General features: G+C 42.5%; 1 protein-coding gene and 2 long non-coding RNA genes across 5 annotated transcripts; all 3 read left to right on the top strand.

Moving 5' to 3' along the window:
* The first annotated feature begins 2842 nt into the window (after positions 1-2842).
* LOC122055505 lies at positions 2843-3316 on the top strand. Its single transcript, XR_006132891.1, has 3 exons — positions 2843-2901; positions 2967-3140; positions 3254-3316. It is a non-coding gene; the product is annotated as an uncharacterized LOC122055505 (long non-coding RNA).
* A 6863-nt stretch (positions 3317-10179) lies between these two features.
* Positions 10180-10809, top strand: LOC122038225. Its single transcript, XM_042597872.1, has one exon. It carries the CDS (start codon positions 10180-10182, stop codon positions 10807-10809), a length of 630 nt encoding a protein of 209 aa, XP_042453806.1.
* Positions 10810-11133: 324 nt separating this feature from the next.
* LOC122056213 lies at positions 11134-13845 on the top strand. Of its 3 annotated transcripts, none has more exons than XR_006133069.1 (5): positions 11134-11293; positions 11361-11534; positions 11648-11709; positions 12255-12322; positions 13600-13845. It is a non-coding gene; the product is annotated as an uncharacterized LOC122056213 (long non-coding RNA). The 3 variants fall into 3 exon arrangements; XR_006133071.1 differs by having other exon boundaries at positions 11615-11709; XR_006133066.1 differs by having other exon boundaries at positions 11612-11709.
* The last annotated feature ends 7534 nt before the right edge of the window (positions 13846-21379 follow it).

Raw genomic sequence — 21379 nt, 5'->3', positions numbered from 1 at the left:
AATATTAAGTTAATTAAATTTTTGAAAAATGTTAAGTTAATTTAATTTGAAAAATATTAAGTTAATTAAATTTTTTAAAAAATATTTAAGTTAATTCATTTTAATTTAATTTAACTCAACTTAATTTAATTTAAATTTTTTTTAGATTTAATTTGATTTTTGTCCTTAGTCATCTCACCCAATCTATATTTTTCAATTAGGGGATCCTATAATTTTGTGAGATGGATTAGTTTTATTATAGGGTTTAGTTTAACTTTGTGTTAGATTCAGGTTTAGCTTTGGACTCAACAAGTAGACATTCTTTGGATAAACTTCTGAGCTATGGTGAGTCACTTGGACATCATTAAAGTAACCATGCCTTCGAGGTTTTCCAAATAATCCTATCCACTAAACTTAGTATAAAACCTTGGTATAACTACTTAGGATCCATAAAGGGTAGTTTCGGTCAGTTCCACTTAGCCAAATGCACCAGGTCGAAGTCATATCTTCCTAGACATGCATAGACTAAGCTTTCCTAACATACTATCATCCAATATTTCACCAGTACCGTGGCCCAAGTTAAACTTAGCACTTTTTTATTCTAGCCGTAATTACCCTGCCGGGTAGGTAGCTTTTGGAGGTGCCAGCTATTCTTATAACGATCCGGCCCTCTAGTCCCATTTGGCGGTCCATTTGGCGACCTCTCATGTCGTCGACCGTCGGCCCTTATGTCGTCGGCCCATTTGGCGACCTCTAATGTCGTCGACCGACGACCCTTGGCCGTGCCGTTACTCACTAGGACTTTCCACCCCTGGTCAATGGATTTTTTGCCTCCCCTAGGATTCGAACTCTAGACCTCCAGGCTTAAGTATTAGAGTTTATGAATCCTAGTAACCAAGTGAGATGAATCCCACTTGGTTACCAGGATTCATAAACTCTAATACTTAAGCCTGGAGGTCTAGAGTTCGAATCCTGGGGAAGGCAAAAATCCACTGCCAGGGGTAGAAAGTCCTAGTGAGTAACGGTCAAAGGGTCGTCGGTCGACGACATGAGATGTCGCCAAATGGGCCGACGACATAAGGGTCGCCAGTTGGGCCACCACAAGGGCAGAGGTCGGGTCGTTATAATAAAAGGCGCTTTTATTGTAACGACCGGCCCTTTGGCCATTTGGCGGCCATTTGGCGACCCTCGGGTCGTCGACCGTCGACCTTATGTCGTCGGCCCATTGGCGACCTCTAATGTCGTCGACCCATGGCCGTGCCGTTACTCACTGGGACTTTCCACCTGCTGGTTTTTCCTTCCCAGATTCGAACTCTAAACCTCCGGGCTTAAGTATTAGAGTTTATGAATCCTGGCAACCAAGTGAGATCATCTCATTTGGTTGCCGGGATTCATAAACTCTAATACTAAGCCTGGAGGTCCTGGGGGAGGCAAAATCCACCGCCAGTGGAAAGTCCTAGTGAGTAATGGCACGACCGACGCCGACATGAGAGGTCGCCAAATGGGCCGACGACATGAGAGGTCGCCAAATGGGCCGCCAAATGGGCCAAGAGGGTCGGGTCGTTACAATTCTGGAGCCACCATTATTGATTTTTCCTTTTAACTTATTATTAAAGTTTGAATTATATTCCTTTAAATTTATTTGTCAAGATAATTTTTATTTATTTATTATTTATTGGTTAGGATAATTTTTATTTTTGCTCCCCTTGGATCATAGCCTCGATAAGGTCTATCAAGGTAATGTACTTGATCCTTGGGGACCCAATATTGACCAAGTCCAACTTGATTGACCAAGTTGGACTTGGGTACCCATGCTTGAACTAGTTTACTATTTGGTTTGTTGACTAAGGATAGATAAGATCGATATTTCCTTTCGGATTTAAAACCTATTCCAGTTCTATTGTAAACGGCTCTTTGAGTCCTAAGAATTAGGTCAAGGTTCTTGGACCCCAATGAAAACCGTTCTAGGGTCTTCTCCAAATCCTTGACCTGAGTTTTCAGACTAGAATTTTCTTCCTCAAGCTTTTGGACTTGAGTTAAATTTCCAGTCTGAACTGGGTCAGGCAAGGTTTTGGAGTTAGTCACTTCTTTAAGGACTGCTACTTCCTTTAGAAGTGACTTGACCCGAATGTTTGATTTTTCTAATTTACATAATAAGTAATTCACTAAATTATTTAATCGAGGAATACTTACAGAGGGTTCGGGCCCTTCAGAAACGGATACGGATCCGTGGCCTCTTTCCGAGTCTGCTTCCGATTCGCTCTTGCTCTCGGACATGTTGATTTGGTCCCGGGCCATTAGTGCTAGGAGGCTCGTTTGTTCAAGCTCGTCGTCGGTATCTTCTTCTGAGGATTCTTCAAAGGTCGCTTGCAGCACCTTCTTCTTCCTCTACTTCTTTGCATCCTTCTGATTTGGGCAGTTGGCCTTGATGTGGCCCTTCTGGTTGCACCCGTAGCAGATCACCTCGATCTTGACTTTTGAACTAGGTTGAACCTCCTTGGATTGTACTGGCTTTTTAGGCCTCTCTTGTTGAAGCACTTTGTAAGATATGCTAATTTATTTTTAGGGTTATCGTGGAATAACCTTATGAAAATTTTAGGAAATTATAGAAATTTTTCTGGATTTTTACGGAGGTTGTATGACTAGTTTTGCGGGGATAGGAGTGGGGGTCTGTTTAGAAATATGCGGGTGAGAGTGTAATTGAGGTACTTAGGGTTTGTTTCCCTTAACCCTAACCCAAAGTTACTTATTAATAGGTTTCATTCCTCACCCGGATCCTAAAACCCGACCCGACTCTCTCTTCCTCTTTCTCTCTCGCGCGAACTCCCCGACGCCGATGCCTGCCTCAACGATCGCTGATTCTCCCCTTTCCTCTCTCGGTATCGCCGGCGAGGAGCAAATCTTGGAGTGTGGAAGGAAAAGGTTAGCTACATCCCAACCCTTTCTTTCCGACCTTTTTCCCTTTCTCTAATCTCGGCGAACAGCAGTGTTGGATCCCTGAATCCGTTGGTTTTGCCAGCTGTCGGAAGGGGATCGAGGGCATCACGATTTGGATCTGGCCAGCATCAACCGATTGGGGGAGGTAACGACCATCGCTTCCTCCCGATCCCCTTCTCTGTTATCGACAAGGAACCGATCGTGCCCTAGCTGTGATCTTTGAGGTAAGCGGTTGGGTTTTTGGTCGTGAATTCGAGTTCCCGATTCCCTTTTCTTGTGTTGATTTGGACGATCTTGTTAGAAGCTGAGATTGGTGTTTGATTTCCGGCCACCACAGCTCGGTTGGATCGATCTCTTCATCAGATCTGTGATTACCTCCGATGATTGAAGGGTGAAGAGGTAAGGAGAGTAATTTTTAGTATTACAGTTGTAGGGATTAAATCTTCTAGTTCTTGCTATTTTCCTTCATGATCCCATTGGAATTGGTGCACTGTGTAGTTCTTGTTCTTTTCTTTTGGCCGATCATTAGCTGTAGTAGCTGTTATCCAATGAGTCCTGGGCATTGAGTGAATTCGAATCAATGACAGAAGCAATAAGAATTGAGTTGTTTTAGATGTTAGAAGTTTTGGTGTGCTGTTGCACTAGAATTTCTGTGAATTCGCTTGATCTGGAATTTTTAACAGAAATTGGCAGACAACGTCCTGTTTAATTTCTTCTGTGGGATCCGGTAATGGAAGATTGTAACATGGAGGATCTCATGGGAATTTAGATATTGGATGGTTTAGGTTAGAATGTAAATTTAATATGGTTATGTTAAAAGAAGTGAGCCACACCTATGGTTAACGGTTCTTTTGGAGTTAATTAATTATAGGTAGGTGATTCATTTATGTGTGATATATATATAAGTATGCATATTATATGAATTGTATGTGTGACACAGGACCTTGATCTATACGAGCAGCGTGACGTGGGGGTGGTTCTGTTGATATGGGATATATCTGGAGGCGGATATTTCTTCCTTATCTCCTATTTAGTTCTTTGAACTATAAAGCATGGTTATTTTCTGATGCTTAGGTTGCATTACCTAAAATCTGTATATTTGTTTTATTCCTTCTTGTCTCTTTCTATTTGAGCTTTGATATGATCTTGTTTACCTCGATACAGTCTCACCCTTGATATCGGAACTCTGTGCATGTGCATATGTAGAGTTTGTGTCATAGAGTTATCTGGTTGGTACAATTAGCGTGTTTACCATGCATTTTGAGGTTGAGTGTACATGTGACGGGTATGCGGTATTGAGGTTGTATAGTTGGTTGACCATGTTATGTGTTGAAGTATGTATATATATTTGTGGTGGTTATTGGAGGTGTTGGGGTACACGATGGATGATGGTATTTATATTGTGACTATTCACATCATGTCATCATTCATTGCATACTGATGACTAATGCCTCCCTTGTGTTGAGGGGGTCGTCAGTTGTTTATAGTTGCCCATTCGGTCACTTTTGGAGAGTGGCAGCTAGGAGTGGAGCTAGTCCTGTCGCGCTTGCTCAGCCGTTCGGTGATTATACTCTGTCAGCCTCGACCACTCTGGAGTAGTGGGTCTTGAGGGTACAATAGTCAGAGGGCTTGAGATGTGAGTGGTCAGGGACCCTTAGCTGTGTAGTTATATAACTACTTAGCTGACCGTCCGCTTCGGCCGCCTATAGCGGTGCATGTACTGGAGGCTAGTACGGTTTGTCACGGACCCAAGCCTCTCGGCCATACAAGGGTCGTGGTGTCTAGAGAGGTGGCGGGGGTGACCATGGAGCATGCATGCACTTTTGTATATGATGCGCGGTGCATCTGGGGAGATATTTTCGCATACATGCCTAGTAGATATTAGTTGCATGTGATTGTGTGATGTTGCATTTGTTTGCGCTATGTATGTTGCATTTGGGTGTCATACTACATACATGTCATCTATTTTACATGTATATACAGTCGTATCTATATTTGCACAGGTTTCTCGAGTTGATCTGTTGCTAGTCCGGTGAGTTCCCTGATTTTGGTATCATGGTATTGATTCTAGTCGAGCATGTGCATCTACTGTGTCAGGTATGTATATGCATAGTCATTTTATCAGTTTGTGGCTAGATGTGTTATATTTCGATAGCATGATTCTATTCTTATTATGGAGACTGTATTCCTTGGTTCCTATGTTGTTGTATCTACCATGCTTTATTCTGTTCTTACCCGCTGAGTTCTTTGTACTCACCACCCTGTCTATTCTGCTATGTTATCAGGTAGTAGGTAGATGATATGGAGTTGCTTAGAGTATGCTGCCAGCCGATCCCTCTTCCCACGTTACATCCGAGGATTCTTATCGATTGTTAGTTTCTTACTAGTAGTATTTCATGTTTCATGGATTTGGTGTTGTTAGATAGTACTATATTTTGATACGTGTATTGTGGACTTATTCCTGTGGTGTGTTTTGTGGACTTTCGCATTTGTGGGATTCATATTCGTTTTTCCGTTGTGCTTTTGATATAGCTGTGTGGGCTACATATTCAACTGCGTGGTTGTGGTTATTTCTATGTATATATATCCCAGCCGCATGTGGCTGACGTATTTTGCATGTATGAGAGTTTCAGATTGTCACCGGTATAGGGGAGGTGCTGTCGAAATTTTTCGGGAGGGACTTCCCCGGGGCGTGACAATTTAGTGGTATCAGAACGGGTCTACGAGGCCTATTTTTTTTCTCGTGTTTTGGATTTTTGGAGGTGTACGTTATTTTGTGTTTTGGATTTTGAGGTTACGACGGCTATTTCTCGGGTCTTGGATTTTCGAGGATTGCGAGATTTACAAGTTTTACGAGGACTACAAAGTTTACGAGGTTTTACACTCAGGATTCATATTTTTCTGATGTGGCTGTTCGGATATTGGGACCAGGCAGTGGCAGGATATCTCCAAGCTATAGGATGTAAGTTAAATTACTGTTGTATTATATTGCTGTAGTCTTACCTTGTGGTTCATATCAGGAATGAAGCGCGGAGATACGACCCCTCGTCCGCGTCGTGGTCCGGGGCGACCACGGAAGCAGCCTATCGAGTCAGTAGAAGTTGAGCCAGAGGAGCACGAGGCGGATTCTGTTAGGGATCCTATAGAGGTCGAGATTGACAGTAGTAGACAGACTCCTCAGGTTTCTATGAGAGATCCGGGTTTTCAGCCTCAGTGGGTCACTCCTACATTACCACTCGTAGCCCCCACTCCTGTTTCCACTTCTTGGATGAAGGATCATTTTACCTTATTCTATGGAGTTCCCGACCCAGTGTTGCTCGTTCCTGGTTCGAAAATGTGGAGGATACGTTCGAGTATTTGTCGTGTACCGAGGAAGAAAAAGCCAAACTAGCTGCATATCACCTCCGAGATCAGGCTGTTACTTGGTGGAAGATGCAGAAGTCACTCTTTGGGGATCAGAGTATTACCTGGACTTTATTCCGAGACGCCTTCAAGAGACAGTATTTTCCAGCTCCTTACCGTATGGCCCGTCGACAGGAATTCTTAAGTCTTAAGCAGGGGGATAGATCGGTGATGGAGTATGAGGCAGAGTTTAACCGATTAGCTGAGTATTGCTCGCAGCTTGTTGCTCAGGACAGCGATCAGTTAGACCAATTTACCCATGGCCTTGCGGCGTATATTCGTATCAGGATGTCGGGTTTTACTCCCAGCACTTACCGAGAGGCATTGGATAGAGCATTGATGATTGAGATGACACAGTAGCAAGTTTCTCAGAAGCGGGGAAAGGATAAATAGAAGGCTCAGGGTATAGCTCCAAATCAGAAACAACAGAACAAGGGTCAGAAAAAGTGGAAGAAATGGCAGGGAACCTAGACTGCTTCGGGGGAGTCTTATCGATCAGCGAAGAAAGGACGATCATCAGCTGGTTCATCTAAATCTTTTCAGAAAGATTCATCTAGTGAGATTAGATGCTATAGATGTGGTACTGAGGGGCATGTTAGACCTAATTGCCCATTGGGCCAAGACGTATGCTATTACTGTAAGCTTCCAGGCCATGTGACTCATGACTGCACACTGAAGACACAGATGGAGGCGACTAAGAGTACTCCACAGGGGAGCCGTATTACTCAAACGCGACAGTCGAAGAGTTCACAGAGGGCACAGAGTGCTCCGTATCAACATCGTATGCCACCTTCTCAGGCATAGGTATATCACATCCAGGCCCATGATCACTCAGCGGTACTAGTTGCTATACAGTATGCCTCTACGGTTTCTTCGCGTCAGACATATCCTGCACCGCATAACCTTATGACGACGCCTAGCTCTTGTCTAGTGATACAGCCTCAGCAGTATGCTACCACTCACCAGCCTCAGCAGTTCACTACTACTCCACCAGCACCGTTTCAGCCCACTATTGGAGTATCGCCATCGTGCCCTGAAGTAGGACGAGTGTATGCTATTACTCGCGAGGAGGCACAGCGGGCTGAGGGATCGGTCTTTCTGGGTATTATTACTATTTATTCATTTCCTGCTGAATTGTTGATTGATACCGGTAGTTCCCATTCTTTCATTTCCCGGGTATTTCTGAGTAAGATTTGTAGACTACCTGTTCGTCGGACTCACTCATTGGCGGTATTTTTATCCTTGGGAGAGATACTAGATATCAGTCAAGAGATTAAAGAATGTCCGTTGGATTTCGAGAGTCAGACCCTTATGGTAGACTTGCAGGTTCTGGATATGCTAGAATTTGACATCATTTTGGGTATGGACTGGTTGGCGAGATATTATGCTACTGTGGATTGCAGCGCTAGAGTGGTTACATTTAGACCTCCGGGTCTACCATCCTGGGTATTCATGGGTACCAAGGATGAGGGGATTTCTGTCATCTCAGCAATGCAAGCTCAGAGATTATTGTGTCAAGGATGTCGGGGGTATTTGTTATCTATGATTAAGATTGATCAGGATACTACCACACAACTTTCTGACATTCCTATAGCTCAAGAGTACCCTGACGTATTTCCAGAAGAATTACTCGGCTTGCCCCTGAAAAGGCAGGTGGAGTTCACGATTGAGTTGATTCCGGGGACAGCACCGGTGTCCAAGGCCCCGTATCGTATGACACCTAAAGAATTGGAGGAGCTAAAAGTACAATTACAGGAGCTGATGGATAGAGGGTTTATCCATCCTAGTGTATCTCCATGGAGAGCTCCGGTACTCTTTGTGAAGAAGAAGGATGGATCGATGAGATTATGCATCGGCTATCGGCAGCTGAATGCAGTGACTATTAAGAATAAATATCCACTGCCACGTATAGAGGATCTGTTTGATCAGCTCAAGAATACTTGTGTGTATTCTAAGATTGATCTGCGCTCTGGCTATCATCAGCTCAATGTGAGAGATTCAGATATACAGAAGACAGCCTTCCGTACTCGATATGGACAATATGAGTTCTTGGTAATGCCATTTGGGCTTACCAATGCTCCAGCAGTTTTCATAGATCTGATGAATAGGGTATTTGTTGAGTTCTTGGATCGATTCGTGATTGTGTTCATCGATGACATTTTGATATATTCTCGATCCGAAGAAGAGCATGGGCGACATCTTCGTATAGTATTGGAGATGCTCCGGCGAGAACGTCTCTATGCAAAATTCAGCAAATGTGCATTTTGGTTATCTTCTGTGGGTTTCCTGGGACATATTGTTTCTAGTAGTGGTATATCCGTGTACCCACAAAAGATAGAGGCTATTACCGTTTGGGAGCAGCCAAAGTCTGTACAGGAGATTCGTAGCTTTCTTGGTCTGGCCGGGTATTACCGCAGATTTGTTGAGGGCTTCTCTAGCATAGCCCTGCCGTTGACTCAGTTGACCAGGAAAGGGGTGAAGTTTTGCTGGACAGAGTCTTGCGAGACGAGTTTTCAGGAACTTAAGCGAAGACTCATTTCTGCACCTATACTAGTACTTCCTTCTGGAGATGATGGCTTCGTACTTTATAAAGATGCATCATTACAGGGGTTAGGCGCAGTACTCATGTAGCATGGACGGGTGGTTTCTTATGCCTCACGTTAGTTGAAAGATCATGAGAAGAATTATCCAGTGCATGACCTGGAATTAGCAGCTATTATATATGCGCTGAAAATCTAGAGACATCACCTATATGGGGTTACCTTCGAGATATTCACAGATTATAAGAGTCTTAAGTATCTATCTACTCAGAAAGAATTGAACTTAAGACAGAGAAGATGGATGGAATTCTTGAAGGACTATGACTGTACGATCAACTACCACCCAGGGAAAGCCAACGTGGTAGCTGATGCGTTGAGTAGAAAATCCCGAGGAGTTCTAGCTTGTCACCGTGTGATAGTTACTGAATTGGTACAGAAATTTTCTGAGTTGGAATTAGTAGAGCAGGGTCAGACTGAGCGGGGTATTCTGTTATCTATGGTTGCCCAGTCACCCATTGTAGAGAGGATTAAAGAAGCTCAGGCTACCGATCAACATCTGTAGTTGTTGTGTAGCAAAATCATCCCAGGATAGCAAACAGGGTTTTCTTGCGATGAAAATGGGATTCTATACTTCCAAGGGAGGTTGTGTGTTCCTGAATCACCTCCTTTGAAGGAATGCCTACTCCAAGAGGCACACCGGTCCAGATTTACGATACATCCTGGTGGTACACGCATGTATAGAGATCTGAGATGTTCATATTGGTGGACTGGCATGAAGAAGGACATTGCGGATTTCGTTGCACGATGTCTTGTATGTCAGCAAGTGAAGGCTAAACATCAGAGACCCGCTGGTTTGCTTCAGAAGATTCAGATAGCGGAATGGAAATGGGAGCACATCACGATGGATTTCATCGTGGGACTGCCCAGAACCCAACGAGCACATGATATGATTTGGGTAATCGTTGATCGGTTAACCAAATCTGCTCATTTTCTACCGATACGTAGGACGGAGTCATTGGATCGACTAGCGGAGTTGTATTGTAGAGAGATTACCAGGCTTCACGGTGTACCTCTCAGTATTATTTCAGATAGAGATCCGCGGTTTACTTCGTGATTCTGGCAGAGTTTACAGTAGGCTATGGGTACAGAGTTACGATTCAGTACCGCTTTCCATCCCCAGACAGATGGTCAGTCGGAGCGTACCATACAGACACTGGAGGACCTACTGAGATCATGTGTCATAGACTTCGGAAGTAGTTGGGAGGATCATTTACATTTAGCAGAATTTGCCTACAACAACAGTTATCATTCAGCGATACAGATGGCACCTTATGAGGAGTTGTATGGCAGATCCTGTAGATCTCCTACCCTATGGGTAGAGGTTGGGGAATCCCAGATTTTGGGGCCACAGAGCCTTCAGCGTGATGCAGAGATGGTTCGTACTATCAGGCGTAGGTTGTCAGAGGCTCAGGATCGGCAGAAGAGTTATGCGGATCGTAGATGGAGACCGTTAGAGTTTGCTGTTGGTGATCATGTATTCTTACGGGTATCCCTTACGAAAGGAGTAAAGAGGTTTGGATTGAAGGGTAAGTTGGCACCTCGCTATATTGGACACTTCCAGATTCTCGAGAGGATAGGTGCGGTAGCGTATCGGCTGGCGCTACTACCATCACTTTCCGGGGTGCATGATGTTTTCCATGTATCTATGTTGAGGAGATATGTACCGCACCCTTCGCGTGTTCTCACTGATGTATCAGTTGTACTTCAGCCGGATATATCTTATGAGGAGATTCCAATTCTGATTTTGGACCATAAAGAGCGTCGGTTGCGGAACAAGACAATTCGACTGGTCAAGGTCGGATGGCAACATCACTCAGATGAAGAAGACACCTGGGAGTTGGAAGATAAGATGCGTGCTGGTTACCCCCACTTGTTTACTGAAGGTGAGTAAAATTTATTTCAGTAACTAGAATAAGTTTATCTACTACTTCTTGCTTTTGGTTAGTAGTGGTAAATTTGGGGACCAAATTTTTTATTAGTGGGGGAGAATGTAAGATATGAGAATTTATTTTTAGGGTTATCGTGGAATAACCTTATGAAAATTTTAGGAAATTATAGAAATATTTCTGGATTTTTACGGAGGTCGTATGACTAGTTTTGCGAGGATAGGAGTGGGGGTCTGTTTAGAAAATATGTGGGTGAGAGTGTAATTGAGGAGGTACTTAGGGTTTATTTCCCTTAACCCTAACCCTAAGTTACTTATTAATAGGTTTCATTCCTCACCCGGATCCTAAAACACGACCCGACTCTCCCTTCCTCTTTCTCTCTCGCGCGAACTCCCCGACGCCGACGCCTGCCTTAACGATCACCGATTCTCCCCTTTCCTCTCTCGGTGTCGCCGGCGAGGAGCAAATCTTGGAGTGTGGAAGGAAAAGGTTAGCTGTATCCCAACCCTTCTTCTTTCCGACCTTTTTCCCTTTCTCTAATCTCGGCGAATAATAGTGTTGGATCCCTGAATCCGTTGGTTTCGCCTGCTGTCGGAAGGGGATCGAGGGCATCACGATTTGGATCTGGCCAGCATCGACCGATTGGGGGAGGTAACGACCATCGCTTCCTCCCGATCCCCTTCTCTGTTATCGACAAGGAACCGATCGTGCCCTAGCTGTGATCTTTGAGGTAAGCGGTTGGGTTTTTGGTCGTGAATTTGAGTTCCCGATTCCCTTTTCTTGTGTTGATTTGGACGATATTGTTAGAAGCTAAGATTGGTGTTTGATTTCCGGCCACCACAGCTCGGTTGGATCGATCTCTTCATCAGATCTGTGATTACCTCCGACGATTGAATGGTGAAGAGGTAAGGAGAGTAATTTTTAGTATTACAGTTGTAGGGATTAAATCTTCTAGTTCTTGCTATTTTCCTTCTTGATCCCGTTGGTATTGGTGCACTGTGTAGTTCTTGTTCTTTTCATTTGGCCGATCATTAGCTGTAGTAGCTGTTATCCAATGAGTCTTGGGCATTGAGTGAATTCGAATCAATGACAAAAGCAATAAGAATTGAGTTGTTTTAGATGTTAGAAGTTTTGGTGTGCTGTTGCACTGGAATTTCTGTGAATTCGCTTGATCTGGAATTTTCAACAGAAATTGGCAGACAACGGCCTGTTTAATTGCTTCTATGGGATCGGGTAATGGAAGATTGTAACATGGAGGATCTCATGGGAATTTAGATATTGGATGGTTTAGGTTAGAATGTAAATTTAATATGGTTATGTTAAAAGAAGTGAGCCACACCTATGGTTAGCGGTTCTTTTAGAGTTAATTAATTATAGGTAGGTGATTCATTTATGTGTGATATATATATATATATATATGCATATTATATGAATTGTATGTGTGACACAGGACCTTGATCTATACGAGTAGCGTGACGTGGGGGTGGTTCTGTTGATACGGGATATATCTGGAGGCGGGTATTTCTTCCTTATCTTCTATTTAGTTCTTTGAACTATAAAGCATGGTTATTTTTGGATGCTTAGGTTGCATTACCTTAAATCTGTATATTTGTTTTATTCCTGCTTGTCTCTTTCTATTTGAGCTTTGATATGATCTTGTTTACCTCGATACAGTCTCACCCTTGATATCGGAACTCTGTGCATGTGCATATGTAGAGTTTGTGTCATAGAGTTATCTGGTTGGTACGATTAGTATGTTTACCATGCATATTGATGTTGAGTGTACATGTGACGGGTATGCGGTATTGGGGTTGTATAGTTGGTTGACCATGTTGTGTGTTGGAGTATGTTTATACGTTTGTGGTGGTTATTAGGGGTGTTGGGGTACACGATGGATGATGGTATTTATATTGTGACTATTCACATCATGTCATCATTCATTGCATACTGACGATTAATGCCTCCCTTGTGGTGAGGGGGTCGTCAGTTGTTTATAGCTGCCCATTCGGCCACTTTTGGAGAGTGGTAGCTAGGAGTGGAGCTAGTCCTGTCGCGCTTGCTCAGCCGTTCGGTGATTATACTCTGTCAGCCTCGACCACTCTGGAGTAGTGGGTCTTGAGGGTACAGTAGTCAGAGGGCTTGAGTTATGAGTGGTCAGGGACCCTTAGCTGTGTAGTTATATAACTACTTAGCTGAACGTCCGCTTCGGCCGCCTATAGCGGTGCATGTACTGGAGGCTAGTACGGTTCGTCACAGACCCAAGCCTCTCGGCCATACAGGGGTTGTGGTGTCTAGAGAGGTGGAGGGGGTGACCATGGAGCATGCATGCACTTTTGCATATGATGCGCGGTGCATCTGGGGAGATATTTTCGCATACATGCCTAGTAGATATTAGTTTCATGTTATTGTGTGTTGTTGCATTTGTTTGCGCTATGTATGTTGCATTTGGGTGTCATACTGCATACATGTCATCTATTTTACATGTATATGCAGTCGTATCTATATTTGCACAGGTGTCTCAAGTTGATTTGTTGCTAGTCCGGTGAGTTCCCTGATTTTGGTATCATGGTATTGATTCTAGTCGAGCATGTGCATCTATTGTGTCAGGTATGTATATGCATAGTCATTTTATCAGTTTGTGGCTAGATGTGTTATATTTCGATAGCATGATTCTATTCTTATTATGGAGACTGTATTCCTTGGTTCCTATGTTGTTGTATCTACCATGCTTTATTCTGTTCTTACCCGCTGAGTTCTTTGTACTCACCACCCTGTCTATTCTGCTATGTTTTCAGGTAGTAGGTAGGTGATATGGAGTTGCTTGGAGTATGCTGCCAGTCGGTCCCTCTTCCCACGTTACATCTGAGGATTCTTATCGGTTGTTAGTTTCTTACTAGTAGTATTTCATGTTTCATGGATTTGGTGTTGTTAGATAGTACTATGTTTTGATACGTGTATTGTGGACTTATACTTGTGGTGTGTTTTGTGGACTTTCGCATTTGTGGGTTTCATATTCATTATTCCGCTGTGCTTTTGATATAGCCGTGTGAGCTACATATTCAACTGCGTGGTTGTGGTTATTTCTAAGCATATATATCCCAGCCGCATGTGGCTGACGTATTTTTCATGTATGAGAGTTTCAGATTGTCACCGGTACAAGGGAGGTGCTGTCAAAATTTTTCGGGAGGGACTTCCCCGGGGCGTGACACCCTTCTTCTTCTTGTAGAGCTTCTTCACAAGTTTCACGAGTTCGGTTGTCAGTTCGTCGTCTTCTTCATCTGAGTAGGGTTCTTCTTCCGACTCTGGTTCGGTTCTTCACTGTGTTCTTGGTTCACGTGTTCTACTGGTACCTGCAACCAAAGCTACATCTTTCTCGATTGGATGCGCATTAGTCTTCTCATTTAACTCAAACTCAGAAAATAATTCATCTAGTTTTATACATGATAAATCCTTGGAAACTTTGTAGGCATCTACCATTGATGCCCACAATGTGTTCCTCGGAAAAGAGTTGAGTGCGTACCTTATGACGTCCCGATTCTCGACTTTCTGTCCGATTGCATGGAGGGAGTTGAGAATATCTTGTATGCGTGCGTTGAGTTGACTTGTTGTCTTTCCTTCCTGCATTTTGAGATTGTATAGTTTATTAAACAGTAAATCTCTTTTACTCACCTTGGTGTCGGAGGTGCCCTCGTGGAGTTCGATCTGTTTCTCCCATAGCTCTTTTGCGTTGGAGAATGGTCCAACTCTGTTGAGCTCCTCCTTGGTCAGTCCACACTAGAGGGTGCAGGTCGCTCTGGCATTGACTTCCACCTTCTTGATTAGAGTTGGTTCCCAGTTCTCGCAGGATGTAAGTTTGCCGTCTTCGTCGGTTGGCAATTTTTAATCTAGTCTTGACGATCATCCACGTCTCGAATTGGATTTTTAGAAAGTTCACCATTCGTCCTTTCCAGTAACCGAAATCTTCTCCGGTGAAGAGCGGGGGACGAACGGTGCTGCAACCCTCTTGTTGGGCCATTGATACCTTGCACGACAAAAACAATAAAATCTATTACAAGACTTGGTCTTGGATTAGTAGTGCGGGAATAATAAAAAAATGAACTCAAGTGGTGTTGCACCAGCTTCGAGCAAACCGATTCGTACGAGAAAAAACTTGATCAGAAAATAGCAATTATGCTAGTTCCAATCGACTCCGAAAGATACAAAATACCACGAAAGAAATGTGTGATTGGTGGTTGCACCAGATCAACGCTACCCCGCTCTGATACCAATTGTTGGATCGAGAAGCGCTAGAAGGGAGGCTGAATAGCGCTCGTGGCTTTCACTCGTTTCGGAATCGCAAAACTTGAGTAATAAACGTAGCAGAAATTAAAATAACAATCACACACAAGACACGAGGAGTTACTTGGTTCGAAGCCTGTGGAAACTCCTACTCCAAGGCCCGCGATCGTTGATCGCTTCCGGTGGGAAACAACTATAAGCTCGAAAAGTTATTACAAACTAATTACAATTTGAACTATAAAGAAAAAGTAGTACCGACAACAAGAATATCAAATCTGAAGCTCGGGGTTGTCGGGATGATGTTGCAGCACTTCGGGATCGTATCGTTAGTAGCTTGCAGCGTAAGGATTACTCGGAAGTTGATATCTTGAGCTGCTGGTCGAGACTCCCTTATAAAGGGTGTTCAAGGCGCCTCCATCAAGCTCCAAGGCGCCTCCATCAAGCTCCAAGGCGCCATAGACCCTAAGTTTTATCCCGCTTCGATCGCTGTCGATCAGGCTTTGACCGTTGCTCATTACCGACCTGAAGGCGCCTTCAATGTCGGTCCAAGGCATATTCGAGCAGTGATCCAAGACGCCTCCAGCTCCTCTGGACAGCTGGCTTCGGCTTGCACCCGAGACTCCTCCAAGCTCAATGGAGGCACCTCAGACACTGTTCATCCTAGGTAAAAGTTGCTCCTTTGTTCCTGCAAAATGTGTTAGTCCCAAACACATACCCTACAAAACAAAGTTAGAACACAATGGACATAGTAAAGAAAATATTGATAGTCTCTGGACTATCTTGGGGCTGACTTCGGATTTCCTACCGGAAACCCTAGGTTGATCGACGCCTATTGTTCCCTCTGTAGGGAACGCGTCCTCACCTACTCTTCTAAGGAGTGTTACCTGTTGCCAGAGCGATTCTCCGGATCGACTGGACTTTTGCTCAGTGCTCGATGCATCCGGACTTTCTGCTGGACGCCCGCTCTCCGACCCGTCCAGTCTCTGATACCAATTGTTGGATCGACAAGCGCTAGAGGGGGGGGGGGTGAATAGCGCTCATGGATTTCACTCATTTCGGAATCGCAAAACTCGAGTAATAAACACAGCGGAAATTAAAATAACAATCACACGTAAAGACACGAGGAGTTACTTGGTTCGAAGCCTGTGGCGACTCCTACTCCAAAGCCCGCGATTGTTGATCGCTTCCGGTGGGCAACAACTATAAGCTAGAAAAGTTATTACAAACCAATTACAATTTGAAATATAAAGAAAAAGTAGTACCGACAACATGAATATCAAATCTGAAGCTCGGGGTTGTCGGGATGATGTTGCAGCACTTCGGGATCGTCTCGTTAGTAGCTTGTAGCGTAAGGATTGCTCGGAAGTTGATATCTTGAGCTATTGGTCGAGACTCCCTTATAAAGGGTGTTCAAGCGCCTCCATCAAGCTCCAAGGCGCCTTAGACCATAAGTTTTATCCCGCTTTGATCGCTGTCGATCAGACTTTGACCGCTGCTCATTATCCACCTGAAGGCGCCTTCAATGCCGCTCCAAGGCGCCTTCGAGCAGTCGCCTTAGACCTTAGGTTTTATGCCGCTTCGATCGCTATCGATCAGGCTTTGACCGCTGCTCATTATCCACCTAAAGGCGCCTTAAATGCCACTCTAAGGCGCCATCGAGCAGTGATCCAATGCGCCTTCAGTCCCCATGAAAGCGCCTCCAGCTCCTCTGGACAGCTGGCTTAGGCTTGCACCCGAGGCGCCTCCAAGCTCAATGGAGGTGCCTCGGACACTGTTCATCCAAGGTGAAAGTTGCTCCTTTGTTCCTGTAAAATGTGTTAGTCCCAAACACATACCCTGCAAAACAAAGTTAGCACACAATGGACATAGTAAATAAAATATTGATAGTCTCCGGACTATCTTGGGTCTGACTTCGGATTTCCTACTGGAAACCCTAGGTCGACCCGACGCCTACTATTCCCTCTGTGGGGAACGCGTCATCGCCTACTCCTCTTAGGAGAGTTACCTATTGCCAGTGCGATCCTCCGGATCGACTGGACTTTTGCTCAGTGCTCGATGCTTCCGAACTTTCTGCTGGATACCCGCTCCCCGACCCATCCAGTCTCTGATACCAATTGTTGGATCGAGAATCGTTAGAGGGGGGGTGAATAGCGCTCGTGGCTTTCACTCGTTTCGGGATCGCAAAACTCGAGTAATAAACGCAGTAGAAATTAAAATAACAACCACACACAAAGACACGAGGGGTTACTTGGTTCGGAGCCTTTAGCGAATCCTACTCCAAGGCCTGCGATCGTTGATCACTTCCTGTGTGCAACAACTATAAGCTCGAAAAGTTATTACAAACTAATTACAATTTGAACTATAAAGAAAAAGTAGTACTGACAATAAGAATATCAAATTTGAAGCTCGGGGTTGTCGGGATGATGTTGCAGCACTTCGGGATCGTCTCATTAGTAGCTTGTAGCATAAGGATTGCTCGAAAGTTGATATGTTGAGCTCCTGGTCGAGACTCCCTTATAAAGAGTGTTCAAGGCACCTCCATCAAGCTCCAAGGCACCTTAGACCCTAAGTTTTATCCCGCTTCGATCGCTGTCGATCAGGCTTTGACCGCTGCTCATTATCCACCTGAAGGCGCCTTCAATGCCACTCCAAGGCGCCTTTGAGCAGTGATCCAAGGCGCCTTCAATCCCCATGAAGGCTCCTCCAGCTCCTCTGGACAGCTGGCTTTGGCTTGCACACGAGGCGCCTCCAAGCTCCATGGAGGCGCCTCGGACACTGTTCATCCGAGGTGAAAGTTGTTCATTTGTTCCTGCAAAATATGTTAGTCTCAAACACATACCCTGCAAAACAAAGTTAGCACACAATGGACTTAGTAAATAAAACATTGATAGTCTCCGGACTATCCTGGGTTTGACTTTGGATTTCCAACCGGAAACTCTAGGTCGATCCGACGCGACACCAGGACATTCCACCTAAAGTTACCACCCCCTAGGACTTTTGCCTAAAGCCCTCGACCCACCAAGACTTTCTGCATAGGGTTACCACCCCCTATGACCTAATGTTACCACCCCTAGAGTTTTCCACTTGCCTAACCTCAGTTAGGACTTTTGCTTAAGTAAACTTAGGTCTTTCCTGCAAGCTCATTCAGAGTGTTTGATCACAACATAACCTTAACTTTGAATCCTTTGCCATTATAAAAACACTGGTTCGATCATCGGATGCTCCCCGCACCAACATTCTCCCCCTTTTTGATTATGACAACTTAAATTCAAAGTTAAGTAAAACAAACAAAAGTAAATGAATGTATCAATAAACATAAGCAAGCTTTTCAAATAAAAAGTTCAAGTAAGAACATAAGCAAGATAAATGTCTAAGGCAATTTCTAAGTCTCCCCCTTAATAAAAGTTCTCTTTCTCTTATCCTTAATTTGAATTTTGAATAATTTGTATTTGAATTTATCTTACTCTCCCCCTTTGTCATATATCAAAAAAACTTTTGTATGGAGAACTATAGTAAAAAGACAACAAGAAAGGACTAAATTCTTTTAACAACTTACATTTTCAGCTTACAAAGTTATATTTTAAAACACTTTAAAACAATATTTCTTGTAAGTTCTTTGAAATACACAAGTTAAAGCCTGAGAATTATTTTAAGCAAGAACAACATTTAGCTAAAAATTATTTTAAGGCTTTGAAAAATATTTCGTTAAATTTTTAAAGCTTTTTTTAAAAGACATTAATTTGGAAAATCTTTTCGAATAATTTTTAAAGGCAAAAAAAAAATAAACTGAGATTATTTGTAAAATGCTTGAACAGAACATTTTGGAAAATTGTTAGTTAAGTTGGAGGGAAAAAGATCTTTTGATTTGACTTAGTTAATTTTGAAGATGACTATGGAAGTCGTAATAAAGAATTTTAAATTAATGGAAAAGGAGGAGCAATTAATTAAGAACCTAATGTCCAAGCATGAGTCAAGTTAAATGGATTTCAAATTAACCAATTTCCTTTAGTGAGGTATCAGAGTCCTAAAATGCAAGCGTGAGTCAACTTGAAATTTTAATATCCTTAACCAACTATCTAACCTTTAGTTACTGGCTAAATACCTAGAGGGCAACTGTTTTCACTTGGTTAGTCAAGTTAAGTTAGTAATCCAGTTAGATTTGACTAGGGTTGGATTATCTAATGAAATATTTTTCAAAGCCTTAAAATAATTTTTAGCTAAACGTACTTCTTGCTTAAAATAATTCTCAGGCTTTAACTTGTGTATTTCAAAGAACTTACAAGAAATATTGCTTTAAAGTGTTTTAAAATATAACTTTGTAAGCTGAAAATGTAAGTTGTTAAAAGAACTTAGTCCTTTGTTGTTGTCTTTTTACTATAGTTCTCCATACAAAAGTTTTTTTGATATATGGCAAAGGGGGAGAGTAAGATAAATTCAAATACAAATTATTCAAGAGAAGCTAAGCAGTCAAGGGTTCATATTTCTCAAGGTCTCAAAGGCGTGCTCAATCTCAAGAGAAGCTAAGCAGTCATTTCCCTAGTAACCTAACTCGGTCTCAAAGGGGTGACTAACTAAATTCCACTCAGGACAACTATTTTTTATATCCCTTATTCACTTTTTTCTTTGCCTTTTTTTTTATAAGTATTTGCATTGTGCAAATCTTATTCACAAGTGTACTTTTAGCACAAATGTTGGGATATTTTGATTTTTCGAAATGAGCTTACATGAGTTGAGCCTCATCCAATAACCAAAATGAAGTTTGAGAAATCACCATGGAAACCAAGTACTAAACAAACAAGATGAATCATAACTATTTCAATGATATCAACCATTCAAGCATCAAGTATAGATGTAGTGAAGATAAGATCCTTAAGGTCAAGCCAAGACTAAAACTCATCTCCCTAAGATACTTAGCTTATTTCATGCTACCCAAGATAGAGAAAAGAGGTACATTAAGCATACTACTAGCATCACTTAAAACATCATGAATCTAGATAATGAACGTTCTAACAATTTGCTTTAAGACGAGAAAACATAAAAATGGAGTTTAATGTTCCCAAGATGTATGCCACAAATAATCAAAACAAAATGCAAGACATAAGCAAAAACAAAAACAAACAAAGCAAATCAAATGCATCTAATGCATCCCCCCAGACTTAAACTTTTCATTGTCCCAATGAAAACTAAAAATAATGTGGAGGAGATTTTAAGAGAAGTTACCAAGTGATGAGGTTCAAATGGTTGACATTCATGTTTTTAAAGATACTCCTCCATCCAATGCTCATATTCCTCCACAACTTTGAATTATACAAAAAGAAAAAGATAGACAAGAAAAATTAAGTAGAGGGTATGATTTATTATCAATGAAGTAAAAAGAAACTAGAAAGAACTAAAGACATAAAAGAAAACAAGGGAAATAAACTTGGGTTGCCTCCCAAGAAGTGCTTGTTTAAGGTCAATAGCTCGACCACCTCATTAGATTCATCTAAATCTCACTCTTGGAGGGGTAAGATATTTTAGAACCCTCTTACCAGGGGTTCTTATTATGGAGAGAGCTTTCATCAATGGAGCTACAAAGTAAATTATAACTCTCTCCATCTTCATCTTTTAAAAGTTTTTTCATATGGTCAAAGACGGCTCAGATTGAGCTTCCAATCATTAGCCCAAGTGAAATCTGCACATGCAAAGAAAGTACAAATCTCCCACAAACATATTAGATAAGATAAGATAGAGCCATAACCATATTAAGATAAGCAGAATAAGAAATAAAAACTGAATCACATCCAACAAAGTCAATGATAGGTACCTCTATAAAATTTTCCAAAATATCACAAGAAGTACTTACCTTGCTTTGCTGAGAAATATCCTCATGTGATTTCCTCTGAATCAAATGATGGTTCTGGCTCAGGCTCAGGTGTTGGCGATATCAAATATGGTGATTCTTGAGACTCTGCTATATCTACATGAGTTCCTACACATTGGTCCACAACATGCTCAATCCTTGCAACTCTTACAACATCTAAGGATTGTGTGGACAAAGGAGGTGATTCTTGAGATGTTGCTTCCACAACACAGCTCCCTACACATTCTTCCAAAACATCATCATCAACACATACATCAAAAAATAAGCCAACATCTATATCCTCAATAGGAGAATCAATAACAAGAGGATCAATAACTTCACTTGCAGTTTTAAGTTGATCTACCACATCACATTTATCATCTGAAAGTTCAATGTCACTATAACACCCTATAAAATTTGGAGGTAGATCTGAAAACTTATTTACCACTGCATTA

This window comes from Zingiber officinale, chromosome 1B (assembly GCF_018446385.1).
Source record: "Zingiber officinale cultivar Zhangliang chromosome 1B, Zo_v1.1, whole genome shotgun sequence".
Lineage (NCBI taxonomy): Eukaryota > Viridiplantae > Streptophyta > Magnoliopsida > Zingiberales > Zingiberaceae > Zingiber > Zingiber officinale.
Note: the sequence above shows the minus strand (reverse complement) of the source record. Positions and strands in the feature narration are given on the sequence as shown.